Source organism: Tursiops truncatus, chromosome 3 (genome assembly GCF_011762595.2).
Source record: "Tursiops truncatus isolate mTurTru1 chromosome 3, mTurTru1.mat.Y, whole genome shotgun sequence".
NCBI lineage: Eukaryota > Metazoa > Chordata > Mammalia > Artiodactyla > Delphinidae > Tursiops > Tursiops truncatus.
This window is the reverse complement of record NC_047036.1, coordinates 151127705-151141501: the sequence shown is the minus strand read 5'-3', so window position 1 is coordinate 151141501 and position 13797 is coordinate 151127705. Positions and strand designations below refer to the sequence as shown.

The 13797-nt window shown below is 41.3% G+C and overlaps 1 protein-coding gene across 4 annotated transcripts in view; it reads right to left on the bottom strand.

Moving 5' to 3' along the window:
- Nucleotides 1-2730, bottom strand: part of FAF2 (Fas associated factor family member 2) — a 57108-nt gene extending 54378 nt beyond the window's left edge. For 2 of the 4 annotated variants that reach the window (XM_019942847.3, XM_019942850.3), the window contains exon 1: nt 2604-2730. In XM_019942847.3, the coding sequence (XP_019798406.1) occupies nt 2604-2666 (63 nt within the window). In that variant the 5' untranslated portion in view covers nt 2667-2730. Of the gene's footprint in view, nt 1-1320; nt 1362-2603 lie in introns of all 4 variants that reach the window. The other 2 variants (XM_019942849.3, XM_019942848.3) reach the window with 2 other exon arrangements.
- Nucleotides 2731-13797: the final 11067 nt, after the last annotated feature.

Here is a 13797-nt window from a genome sequence, read left to right as displayed (position 1 = left end):
ATATCCATGCCTCAGCTTTGAACATACTCCTGCCCACCACCTGTTATTCCATTCCTCCTTCAAAGCAGCAAAGTACAGTGGAAAGGGTCCAGCTTTTAAGTTCAGATCCAGATCCACTAGATTTCTAATTCTAATTTCATCCCCACTACTTAAGAGCTTAATGATCTGGAGCAAATACTTTACTAGACCTGTTTCCTTACCTAGGAGGAGGCATATCACCTGTGGCACTTTTACAAGGCTATTGTGAGGATTAAGCATAATGGTTCTAAACTATCTAGCACCATACCTAAGGCACGGTAGAAACTTAATGGTAACTACTGAGCCATCCTTCTTTCCCCCTCCATCCTCATCAATACTATCATTTCCTAAATTTCCACAGCACTTTGTTTATACTACTATGTATATTACACCATGAGCACTAATATACTGCAGAATACTCATTATTTATGTATGTGTCTGGCTTTTCCATTAGGTTATAAGCAAGATGGTTATGGGTATGGATTTCTAAATCTCTGCCACTTACCACCTGAGCAAGTTATTTGACCTCGCAGAACCTGTTTCTTCATTAATAAACTGAATTGGGGTTAACACCTTACAGTGTTACAAAAAGGTTTAAAAGAGTTAATGTACATCAAATACCTCGTATAACGCTTGACACCTAGTAAATTTCAGAGGATGTTAATGGTAATCTGGATGATGAACCTGACCCAAGCAACTGCTTAAAGAATACACAAATGTAAAATGTATTTGTCTTATTAAATCCAATTTCATAAAGCAATCTTAATACAACTTTAACCTGCTACTCACCTCTCTTACTGATAGAGACAGCCAATGAAGACAAAAACAGAGATTCCTATGCACTTTATCTCAGAAATGCTACCACATATTCATGTTCTTCCAGGACCAGACTAAGTACTTCACGACTTATGGTTCACCTCACCTCATTACACTTTAAACAACATGGGGGCTTATCCCTCAAGAGTTGTAAGGGATAAAATGATCTGCCAGAGTTAAACAACACTCTGAAATTAGTAGTCTGTAAGGAAGTAGAAGCTAGTTATCTGCTCTTTATTCATTTTAATTCTAATGTGCTGTGTCATCAATTTCTCTACTCAAAACTCCAAACAAATGTCAACTACTTCTATGACAGTATTTTCCAATTTATACACTTCCAACCCACTGCTTGATTTAAGAGAAAACACTTCAAAATTAACTGCAGTGAAATCAAGGAAATCACAGAAAAGTGAGCGCTTGCAAAGAGAAAAAAAATACAATATTAGAGCATTTGCATTCCACTTTCAGGTGTACACTGCTACTTACATGGGTTGTACAGCACACACGTCAAGAGCTCAGGAAGGGTTCTGGAAAGATGGACCTGGTTTTAAATCTGACATCACAACTTACTAGCTGTGTAACCTAAGCATGTTACTTCTTAAACCTCATATCCCTCATCTCTAAAATAGGGATTGTAACAGTATGACTCTCATAGGGTTGCATTAAATACAATAATGTATATTAAGTGTTTCAGGAAAGTACTTACAACACCATACTCAATAAATGGTATTCTATCCATTTGTTGTTATTGCCTGAGCACTAAGGTTTTTGGTAAATATTGTGTAATTAATGAATATTTAGCATATTTTATATTAGGAAATAAGCATACCACTAACTTTAATTCTATCCTAAGTTAAATAATGATTAATAGTTGCAATACGTTTAAGAGCAATTTACTGTTTACAAAGCCCTTTAGACATCCATAAACTCATTTTGATCTCCACAACATCCTTAGGGGATAAACACTTTTAAGATACGTATTCTAGAAATAAAGAAACTGGTACCCATCAGGGTAACACAGAGTCAAGGTTACCTAAGTCTCCTCCAACCAGATTCTCCAGCTCAGGGATAAAGTGCATAGTGTCCAAAGTTCTTAACCCAAACATCCACTAAAAGGAGGCAGATTCCAGCCAAGTTTCCCACCCTCCTCAAGCAGAGTCAAGAACGTGAGCCCAGGAATAAGCCCGGGGTAATAAACCCCGTCAGACGGCACTGATGACATTTCTCATGCACTGTTTCATTACGAGGTGTCCTCCCACATCTTTAGGGCGGGGGCTAATCCTCACCCCACTGCCACCAGAGCGCCCAACACAGGGCCTGGCACCCAAGAGGCCCTCAGTAAACGTTTGTGGAAATGGCATGGGAAGCTGGGAGGAGGCCTTCCAGAGACCCGAAACGAAGTCAACTCCACGGTGGGGATTAAGCATCCCAGTAGATCCACAGTCGTTGGCGGAGAGGGTCCAACCGGTAACCAGGCTGGAAAAAGGATGGCTGAGGACGGGCGCCGCTAAGGGGAACCCGGGAAGCTGACCCTCTTGAGGGGAGAGAGGGGGAGCGGGTCTGCCCGCAGCCATTCCTGGAAGGCTGGGGACCGACAGAGGCTCGGGCGCCGGGGGCAGCAAGCAGGGCAACTGGCGCCTGGGGGGGGAGGAGGCCGCCTGCTGGTCTGAGAAGAATCTCGGGCCCAATCTGAGCAGGGTTCTGGGCTCCTCTAGGGACCAACTCCCTAGCCCGCGGTGGCATTCGCTTCACCGAGTACTCGCTGCTACCTGAAACTGCAGCAGCTTCTCTGTCTGCTCCTGTGTTAGATCCCGCTCCTCAGGCGCCGCCATTTTGCAGCCGCCTCTACGCTTCTGACCCGTCCGCACCGTCACCCGCCGGAAATGACCTCAGCAGCAACCACATCCGGTCTGAACAGCCGCCGGCGCGCAACTGCGTCTGCGCGTGCCGGCCCAACCTGGAGGCGGGAATGGTGACAATTTCCGCCGCTAGAGGGCACCACTCTCGGGCCGATCCCTAACACTTACGAAAATTGTCGGGGGACTGTCTGCCCAAGTCGCCCTTAGGAGTTAGGCGACGAACGGATCTACCAGGGACTTGACTCTCGAATAGATCGCAAAGAACCGAGAGGTCCCGAATGCTCCTCGAGAAGCTTCGGAAATTCACGAATGCCCCTCGGCAGATTTCGCCTTCTTCCTAACCATTTTCATCTCCAATGTTTCTGAATGTTTCTTAGGAAATTGCAGTCGTTCAGAAATATCGGCCGTTTGATTCCTGCCATGATGTTTCCAAAATCCCCTGACCATCTCTCAGGAGGTTCCGAAAGTCCCCGAATACTGGGGGCGTGGTGGGGATGGGGGCGTTTCCCACGCCGCCTTCGAGCCGGAAGCTGTGGAAGATGTGCGCCCCTTGAAAATGGTTGGCCCTTGGCCACCCGGGCACTACCAGCCTTAGGCAGAGCTTTCCGTCCACGCCTCTTGCGACTCTGATCCTGCCTGCCTCAGGCCCTCACTCGTCTCTCTGCCCACTGGCCCGTCTTCCCTGTGACCAACCGAAGGAAGATCCCAGGACTGGGATCAGGAGACTTGGATTCACGTTCTAGTGTCCACCTGGCAAAGTGCTGGACATCTCCGGGCAAACCACCTCCTCTCTGCTCTAGTTTTGCCATTGATGGAATGAGATTCACCAACAGCCCCAGATATGCTGTCTAAGCTCATTCTCCTTGGAAGCAGTCCCCCACCCTTTCCACTGCCTTATCTCCACCCCTCAATGTCTGCCTTCTTCTGCACTTTCCTTGCCCCTTTTAACCCGCCACCTCTCTTCAGGTCTCTATTTTCGTTTCCACTTCTTTTCTCCTGCCACCCGCCTTCTCTGTCCACTGTCCAGAAGGCCTTGGGAGGCAGAGGGTTCATGGTCTGGTGCTTTTCCACAGACTACCCGTCTGACTCCTAGCAAGGCACTCAGCCTCCTGGGCACCCGCTGTCCTCCCCATCTATGGAATCTCACCCCATGAACTTCACAGGGTTGAATTAGGTGAGACAGAACCGGAAGTGCTTTGAAAGCTGAAGTTCCGTGAAGAGTACATTAAAGGATGGAAGGACTTAAGTTTTGGCTATTTCTTTCTTTCAGGCCTGAATCAGGTCTTACTAGGTCTGCACAAACTGCATAACAATGTCCTAGAATTTTTCTTAGACCCTTAAGGTAAAATTGTAAGCAAGTAGAGCCACTTTGGAGAATTTCTTTTACATCAACTCAAAGCTCAAATGAGATGCAGTACTATTCAACGTCTCCAATAATGATGGATCCGGAAGAACTAGATGAGGGATTGCAAAGTCAGGTGCCATCTGGAGTTGTTGCATAATTTTGATTTAAGATGTATTCTTTCCACACACAAACTTTGTGGTTATATTAAACACCATTGAATGTTCTTCTCTTCCTTTAAGACACAGACACCCTTTTAGTCTACATTTCCCTTTTCTTCTTTGAATAAAAGTGTGGCTACAAGAAATATTTTACTTAAAAAAAAAAAAAGCAACAGCAACAACAACTCGACCATAGGAATACAATATGGCAAACTGGAGAATCCATTCCCTGGGCAAAGGCGGCTTCTGCTTTTTAGCTGTACCTTTTGGCTTACATGTAAGACCAGTACTGGGGAGGGATTAATTAGGAATTCGGGATTAACAGGTAGATACTACTATATGTAAAATAGATAAACAACAAAGACCTACTGTATAGCACAGGGAACTATATTCAGTATCTTATAATAACTTATAATGGGAAATAATCTGAAAGAGAATATGTGTACGTATATGTATATATATATGTATAACTGAATCACTTTGCTGTACACCTGAAACATTGTAAATTGACTAAACTTCAATTAAAAAAAAAAGAAAACCAGGGCTTCCCTGGTGGTGCATTGGTTAAAAATCCACCTGCCAATGCAGGGGACACAGGTTCGGGTCCTGGTCCGGGAAGATCCCACATGCTACAGAGCAACTAAGCCCATGCACCACAACTACTGAGCCTGCGCTCTAGAACCCGCAAGCCACAACCCCTGAGCCTGTGTGCCACAACTACGGAGGCCCGTGCACCTAGAGCCCGTGCTCCACAACAAGAAAAGCCACTGCAGTGAAAAGCCTGCACACCACAACGAAGAGTAGCCCCTGCTCACCACAAGGAGAGAAAGCTCGCGCGCCACAAGGAAAACCCAACGCCGCCAAAAATAAACAAATAAAAAAAAAATTAAAAAAAAAGACCAGCATTGCCACAACTTCCCCTTTTCTAAGAGCACCTAACAAATAAGGATCTATGTATGAAATCTCCCCATTTTGAAATGGTAATAACTAATTCAGTTTTTAAGAAAATTACTGTCAACCATAACTGCAAGCCACATTTCAGCCCATGAGCTACCAGCCCACCCCTCTGACCTAGGCAGAATCCTCATGGCCTCTGTTTGCCACGGGAGAAGCTGGCCTTGGAAGAAACCTAAGCTTTTTTGATAGGTTCAAGATGAAGAGTGTGGAAAGCGGCATCAAATATTGGCTTGCCATCTTCTTTAAGAATAATTTTTTCTGACCTTTATTTTCCTTTTTAGAGCCGTGTTGTCCAATCAAAATACAATGATATCCACATGTGTAATTTTAAATACTATAGGATCACATTTAACACAGATGAGATTAATCTTAGTAATATATTTGATTTAACCCAATATATCAAATATATTATCTTTTTTTGTACTAAGTCTTCAAAATCTGGGGTGTATTTTACACTTCCCTAAATCTCTATTTGGACTGGCCACATTTCAAGTACTGGGTTACCACACATGGTTTCTGACCACTGCATTGGACAGTGCATTCTAAAGCATTCTGAAGATATTTTTAATAGATTTATTAATTATATTCATCTACATATCACCTATGTGTGGCATCTAAACTACAACACAAATGAACGTAACTACTAAAAAGAAACAGACTCACAGACATAGAGAACAGACTTGTGTCTGCCAAGGGAAAGGGGGGTGGGGGGAGGGAAGGACTGGGAATTTCGGATTAGCAGATACAAACTATTATATATAGAATGGATAAACAACAAGGTCATACTGTATAGCACAGGGAATTATATTCAATATCCTATGATAAACCATAATGGAAAAGAATATGAAAAGAATGTATATATGTGTGTAACTGAAACACTTTGCTGTACAGCAGAAATTAACACAACATTGTAAATCAACTATACTTCAATAAAATTTTAAAAATTATATTCATCTACAGATTTTAGGAGTCGATTAAACAAACATTTACTGAGTGCTTTATTCTGATCCAGGCTCTGTACCACATGCTATAAAGTTAACACACAGCCACTGTCCTCGAAAGAACACACAGTTTAATGAAAAATTAAATGAATTTTCATCAGTCTCTGGACTGGGGTGTGTGTGTGTGTGTGTGTGTGTGTGTGTGAGAAAGAAAGAGGGAGAGAGATAGAGGTTTTGAGTGCACACAGGGATTTGTGGCTGAGAGCTGTCTCAGGGAATCTAATGAATATTTGTTTCTCTAATCCTAGTAATAAGGCTTTGCTGACACCTTACCATTTTGTTCCTGATAAAGGATGAATTCTGTCCTGCTGAGTCATGGAAATCCTAGAACAAGTCCTCAATTTCTGAATAACTGGAACATAAGATATTTTCTGTCAGTTGGGGACATGGCATTTTGATTGCTGAGTAAAGCAGACCATTGAGATGTCAGCAACAGTTTTTTGTTTGTTGCCCTGCTATCCATCAAATTATTCATTATTGGTTAAGTGGAGCTAGCAGGAATTAAGGTGACTCAACTAGATTCATCCAAAAAGTAAGGGGAGTGAGAGAAGTAATACCTGCACCCAATAGTGTATTTTAGATTCTCAGGCTTCTGCTAGGGGTGTTTGGACTGATCAAAAAAAATTAAGCTTGGAAGCAAAGTTTTGCCTTATGTAAGTCAAAAAGTACATCTCATGCTCTGCAGGGACACCTGAGTATTGCACCATTAATTGTGTGGTTTTGGAAAGTGAACCTCTCTGCAGTTTGCTCATCTCTCAGCTGTAAACAAATAGTCTCTACCTCACAGTTTGTGGCAAGGGTTAACTCAGAGAGGACATGTAAAATTCATGCCCTCATCATAGCCACCTTGAAGATTTGGGAGAGGACAGAATGAAATAAAGTATTAATGGAAGGCTTTATCCAGCACTATTCACAATAGCCAAGACATGGAAAAAACCTAAATGTCCATCGACAGATGAATGGATAAAGAAGTTATGATTGATACACACACACACACACACACACACACACACACACACACACACACATATATATCCAATGGAATATGACTCAGCTATAGAAAAGGATGAAATAATGCCATTTGCTGTAACATGGATAGACCTGGAGATTATCATACTAAGTGAAGTAAGTCAGAAAGAGAAAGACAAATACCACATGATATCACTTATATGTGGAATGTAAAATATGACACAAATGATCTTATCTACGAAACAGAAACAGACTCAAAGACAGAGAACAGACTTGTGGTTGTCAAGGGGGAGGGGTTGGGGGAGGGGTGGATTCGGAGTTGGGGATAGGCAGATGCAAACTATTATATATAGAATAGATAAACAACAAGGTCCTACTGTATAGCACAAGGAACTGTATTCAATATCCAGCGATTAAATCATAATGGAGGGCTCCCCTGGTGGCGCAGTGGTTGAGAGTCCGCCTGCCGATGCAGGGGACACGGGTCCGTGCCTCGGTCCGCGAAGATCCCACATGCCGCGGAGCGGCTGGGCCCATGAGCTATGGCCGCTGAGCCTGCGCGTCCGGAGCCTCCTGTGCTCCGCAACGGGAGAGGCCACAACAGTGAGAGGCCTGCGTACCGCAAAAAAAAAAAAACATAATGGAAAAGAATATGAAAAAGACTATATATATATATATATATATATATATATATATATATATATATAAACTGAATCACTTTGCTATACATCAGAAACTAACACACATTGTAAATCAACTATACTTCAATAAACTAAATTTGGAAAAAAGGGAGAAGGCTTTATCATTGCTAAAGCCCTTCGCAGAAGTTAGATTTTGCTATAGATTGATTCAATATGTGTTACTGTCTTACAGTTACTCAGTTCTGCGGATGACCTAGCCTCAGGAATCTCCTAGAATAACAGGAAGTCAACTGCAGTATCAGGTGGAAAGTGACAGAGACCCAAAAGTCGATAATAGACTGTATCTGTCACATAGGTCCTCTTATCTCCCTATCTCATCTCTCCCCTGGAACGCTGCAGTTCCCTCCTAACTGGTCTCCTGGATTTTACATTTGCCCCTCTCTGATTCAGTCTCATCACAGATGCCAGAGAAACGTTTCAGAAAGTAAGTCAGGGCACTTCCTTGGTGGTACAGTGGTTAAGAATCCGCCTGCCAATGCAGGGGACACAGGTTTGAGACCCGGTCCGGGAAGATCCCACATGCCGCGGAGCAACTAAGCCCATGCGCCACAGCTACTGAGCCTGTGCTCTAGAGCCTGCGAGCCACAACTACTGAAGCCTGCGTGCCACAACTGCTGAAGCCCGTGTACCTAGAGTCCATGCGCCACAGCAAGAGAAGCCATAGCAATGAGAAGCCCGCACACCTCAACGAAGAGTAGCCCCCGCTCACCACAACTAGAGAAAGCCCACATGCAGCAAAAAAGACCAATGCAGCCAAAAATAAATAAATAAATTAATTAATTAATTAAAAAAAAAAAAGTAAGTCAGATCCTATCACTCCCCAGCTCCAAACCCTCTATTGGCTTCCCATTGCCCTTAGAATAGAATCCAACCTCCGTCCTGTGGCTGACAAGGAAGCCTAACTTACGCTTCTATGACCTCATTACTGTGAACACATTACTCTCAAACCTCCACCTCATTATTCTTATTCATACCTCAGGGACTTTGCATTTGCAGTACACTCTGCCTGGAACACTTTTCTTGAGTCCTCACATGGCTGGTCCCTTTTGACATGCAGATCTCAGTACATGTGTACAGCATCCTCAGAGAAAACCTAAAATGTATGTTTTCTTCAAATCACTTGGAAGGAGTGAGGGCATTTTTTCCCCACAGTAGAGGAGAACCCATATTGTCGTATGAGACCAGGTATAATGAGAGGGAATGAATAGCACGGAGGGGTCCAAGGGGTGTGCTGTATCAGACGCCTCTTATGTTTTCACTTCAGATCTTTGCAGTCTCACCTGTCTCCAAGGCCCTTGGTCACTTGTTTTACCTTGGCCACTTCTGTGGGACCAACTCTACACAGATTCTTTCTAGTCACCACCATGGTGACCCATTTACACAGACACAACCCGACAGCACTTCACCTCACCCGTGCACCACCAGCCTCCCGCCTCCCCTGCTACAGCTTGCCTGTTGCTACTGGAGCACAAGACACTGCGGATCAGCACGGTGCCCACACATGCACTACCCAGAAATGTGGGGGAATTCATATGCCATGGGGCAAAACCCTGACCAATGACAGACAGGAATCCACCACATGAAAATTTCTCATTTCCTGCCCCGTGTTGAGTTGTCTTGAGATGCGGTCATTTATATGGTCTCTCTGAGGCAAACCCATGGGGTGGCGCAATGTACTTCCTACCCTGTACTTGTCCCTATTCCTTGCCTCCCTGCTTCATTCTCTCATGCCTGATACCTTGGAATTGTACTCCCCAGTAAAGTATAAACATGTAAGCTTTTGATTCAGGCTATGTTTTCTATGGGACCTAGCCTATGATGCTGTGTATCAAATTAGTGGCTCAACCACGGAGAAAATAATAAGAAAATAATAATTTCAAGTGAATTTAAAACACAGTAATTTGCCTACAAGTTCCTGATAGGCTATATCCTAAAAACAGAAAGAAATCTTATATGATATTTAGTAATCATAGGTCAATAATAATATTGATGTTGTTATTTTAAAACTACACAGACAGGGCTTCCCTGGTGGCGCAGTGGTTGAGAGTCTGCCTGCCGATGCAGGGGACACTGGTTCGTGCCCCGGTCCAGGAAGATCCCACATGCCGCGGAGCAGCTGGGCCCGTGAGCCATGGAGGCTGAGCCTGCGCGTCCGGAGCCTGTGTTCCACAATGTGGAGCAATGGCCACAACAGTGAGAGGCCTGCATACCGCAAAAAATAAATAAATAAATAAAAAATAAAAAAAATAAAAACTACAAAGACATAGAAAACAAATTTATGGTTACCAAAGGGGAAAAGAGGGGGAGGGATAAATTAGGAGATTGGGATTAACAGTTACACACTACTATATATAAAATAGATAGACGCACATATGTATAACTGAATCACTTTGCTGTACACCAGAAACTAATACAACATTGTAAACAACTATACTTCAATAAAAAATAAATAAAATAAAAACTATATATTCATGTAGATAGAGCAAAAACAGTGATTATGTTATGCATTAGAACCAAGATTTTTGGTGAAAGAGAAATATATATATCTAAAATCAAAAGGATTGAGTAAAAACATTGTAATCTTAAACTTGAATTAGAAATATTAGCAAGAACACAATGTATTTTTCTCTTTCAAACAGAAAATGTATTGTTTAGTTCTGTTGACTGAAGAGGTCTATAAGAAATAACTACTGAGGAGCCCAGACAGTGGTTTCTAAATATTATTTGCCACTAACAGGTCATAGAACTCTTTGAAGAAACAGCTAATTCCAGTCTGGGGGCGGGAAATGTACAGGATGAGCCAGGAACGTGTACCAGAGAACAAAGAAGCTGTCAAACTGTTACAAGGGGCCAAGGATGGGAAAATTTAAGCGTCAAAAAGTATAGTGACTATCTCTCTTCCACTGAATTGCCTTTGCAACTTTGTCAGTAATCAGTTGTCTATATATGTGCATGTCTTTTTCCAGACTATTTTCTTCCATTGATCTATTTGTTTATCTTGATACCGATACCACACTGTCTTGATTACTGTAACTGTATAATAAATTTTGAAATCTGGTAATGATACTCCTCCAACTTTTTCTTTGCTAAAGTTGTTTTGACTATTTTAGGTCCTGCTGGGATTTTGTGATTGCATTGACTCTGTAGATTAATACGAGGAGAATTTACATCTTACTATTGAGTCTTCTAATCAATGAACAAAGAATATCTCTCCATTTATTTAGAACTTAACTTCTCTCAGCAATATTTTATAGTTTTTAGTGTACAAGTCTTTCATTTTATTTGTTAGGTTTATCTCTAAATATTTAATATTTTTGATGCTATTGTAAATGGCATTTTAAATTGTCAATTTCCTCTTGGTCACTGCTTGTGTATAAAAATACAATTCATTTTGTGTGTTCATCTTTTATTCTGTAAACTTGCTGAACACACATATTAGCTTTTTGTAGAATCTATTTTTCTACTTAATCATATTATCTGTATATGTGTATAAAGGTACTTTTATTTCTTCCTTTTAAATCTAGAACCTCCAGTACAATGTTGAAAAGAAGTGCTAGAAGAGGACAACCTTGTGTGATCTCTGATCATAGAGGAAAAGAGTTCAGTCTTTCACCATTAAGTTTAATGTTAACTGAAGGTTTTTCATAGCTGTCCTTTATCAGGTTGAGGAAGTTTCCTTCAATTCTTAGTTTGCTGAGAGTTTTAATTAGGAAGATGTTGGATTTAGTCAAAGGCTTTTTCTGCATTGAAGTGATCATATGGTTTTTCTCTCTTGGTTTTTTTTAATGTTGTCAATTACATTCATTGATTCTTTAAAAGTGTGGTAAAAAGTATATAACATAAAATTTACCACTTTAATCATTTTATAGTTACAATTCAGTCTTTTTATAGCTGAATAGTATTCCATTGTATGGGTGTACCACATTTTGTTTATACACTTGTCAGTTGATGAACACTTGGGTTGTTTCCACATTTTTGCTATTGTTAATAGTGCTGTTATGAACATTTGTAAGCAACTTTTGGCTTGAATACCTGTTTTTGATTCTTTTGGATATTAGGAGTAGAATTTCTGGGTCATATGGTAATTCTATGTTTAACCTTCTGAAGAACCACCAAACTGTTTGCCACAAAGGCTGCCTCATTTTACGTTCCACCTGCACTGTATGAGGGTTCCAATTATGCAACATCCTGGCCAATACATTTTCCTTTTTTAAAAAAATTACAGCCATTCTAGCAGGTATAAAGTGGCATCTCATGTGGTTTCAGTTTGCATTTCCCTAGTGACTAATGGTGTTGAGCATCTTTTCATGTGACTGCTGGGTATTTGTATGTCTTCTTTGGAGAAATGTCCATTCATGTCCTCTGCATATTTCTTTTAATTGGGTTGTTTGTCTTTTGGTTGTTGAATTATATGAGTTTATTATATATTCTGGATATTAGATCCTTACCAGATGTGTGATTTGCAGGTATTTCCTCCCATTCTGTAGGTTGTATTTTTCCCTTTCTTGATAGTGTCCTTTGATGCACAAAAGTTTTTAATTTTGATGAAGTCAAGTTCATCTAATTTTTTCTTTTGCTGCTTGTGCTTTGGGGTCATTTCTAAGAATCTATTGCCAAATACCAAGTCATGAAGATTTACGCTTAGGTTTGAGAGTTTCACAGTTTTAAGTCTTACATTTACATCTTTGATCTATTTTGAGTTGATTTTTTATATGTTATGAGGCAAGTGTCCAACTTCATTCTTTTGCACTGTGGGTATCTAGTTGTCCCAGCACCATTTGTTGAAGAAGTTATTCTTCCTTTATTGAATAGTCCTGGCACCCTTTTCAAAAACATTTGATGATAGGTATATGGGTTTATTACTGAACTCTCAATACTCTTCTATTGATTTATCTTTATGCCAGTACCTCACTCTTGATTACTGTAGCTTTGTAGTAAGTTATAAAAGTGGGAAGTGTGAATCCTTCAACTTTGTTTTTCTTTTTCAAGATTGTTTTGGCTATTCATGGTTCCTTGAGATTCCATATGAATTTTAAAATCAACCTTACCATTTCTGCAAAAATGGTCATTGGGATTTTGATAGCAGTTACACTGAACCTGTAGACCACTTGGGGATGTATTGTCATCTTGACTATATTAAGTCTTTCAATCCATGAACACTGCACGTCTTTCCATTTGTGTAGGTCTTCCTTAAATTTTTTCAGCAATATTTTGTAGTTCTCAGTGTACAAGCCTTGCACTTCTTTTGTTAAATTTTTTCCTAAGCATTTTATGCTTTTGAGGCTATTGTAAATGAAATTGTTTTCTTAATTGCATTTTTGGATTGTTCATTGCCAGTGTATGGCAATACAACTTAAAAAAAATTATTTTATTAAGGGCTTTCCTGGTGGCGCAGTGGTTAAGAGTCCGCCTGCCAGTGCAGGGGACATATGTTCGAGCCTGGTCTGGGAAGATCCCACACCCCCCGTGGAGAAACTAAACCCGTGCACCACAACTACTGAGCCTGAGCTCTAGAGCCCTCAAGCTACAACTACTGAGCCAGAATGCCACAACTACTGAAGCCTGCGTGCCTAGAGTCCGTGCTCCACAACAAGAGAAGCCCCCACTCACCCCAACTAGAGAAAGCCCGCCTGCATCAACGAAGGCCCAACGCGGCCAAAATAAATAAATAAATAAAATAGAACATTAAAAAATTACTTTATTGAAGTATAGTTGATTTACAACATAACTATTCTTTGTCTTTTGATCTTTTTATTAATAAATTTATTTATTTATTTATTTTTGGCTGCATTGGGTCTTCATTGCTGCGCATGGGTTTTCTCTAGTTGCGGCAAGTGGGGGCTGCTCTTCGTTGGGGTGCGTGGGCTTCTCATTGCAGTGGCTTCTCTTGTTGTGGAGCACGGGCTCTATGTGCACGGGCTCAGTAGTTGTAACTCGCGGGCTCTAGAGCACAGGCTCAGTAGTTGTGGTGCA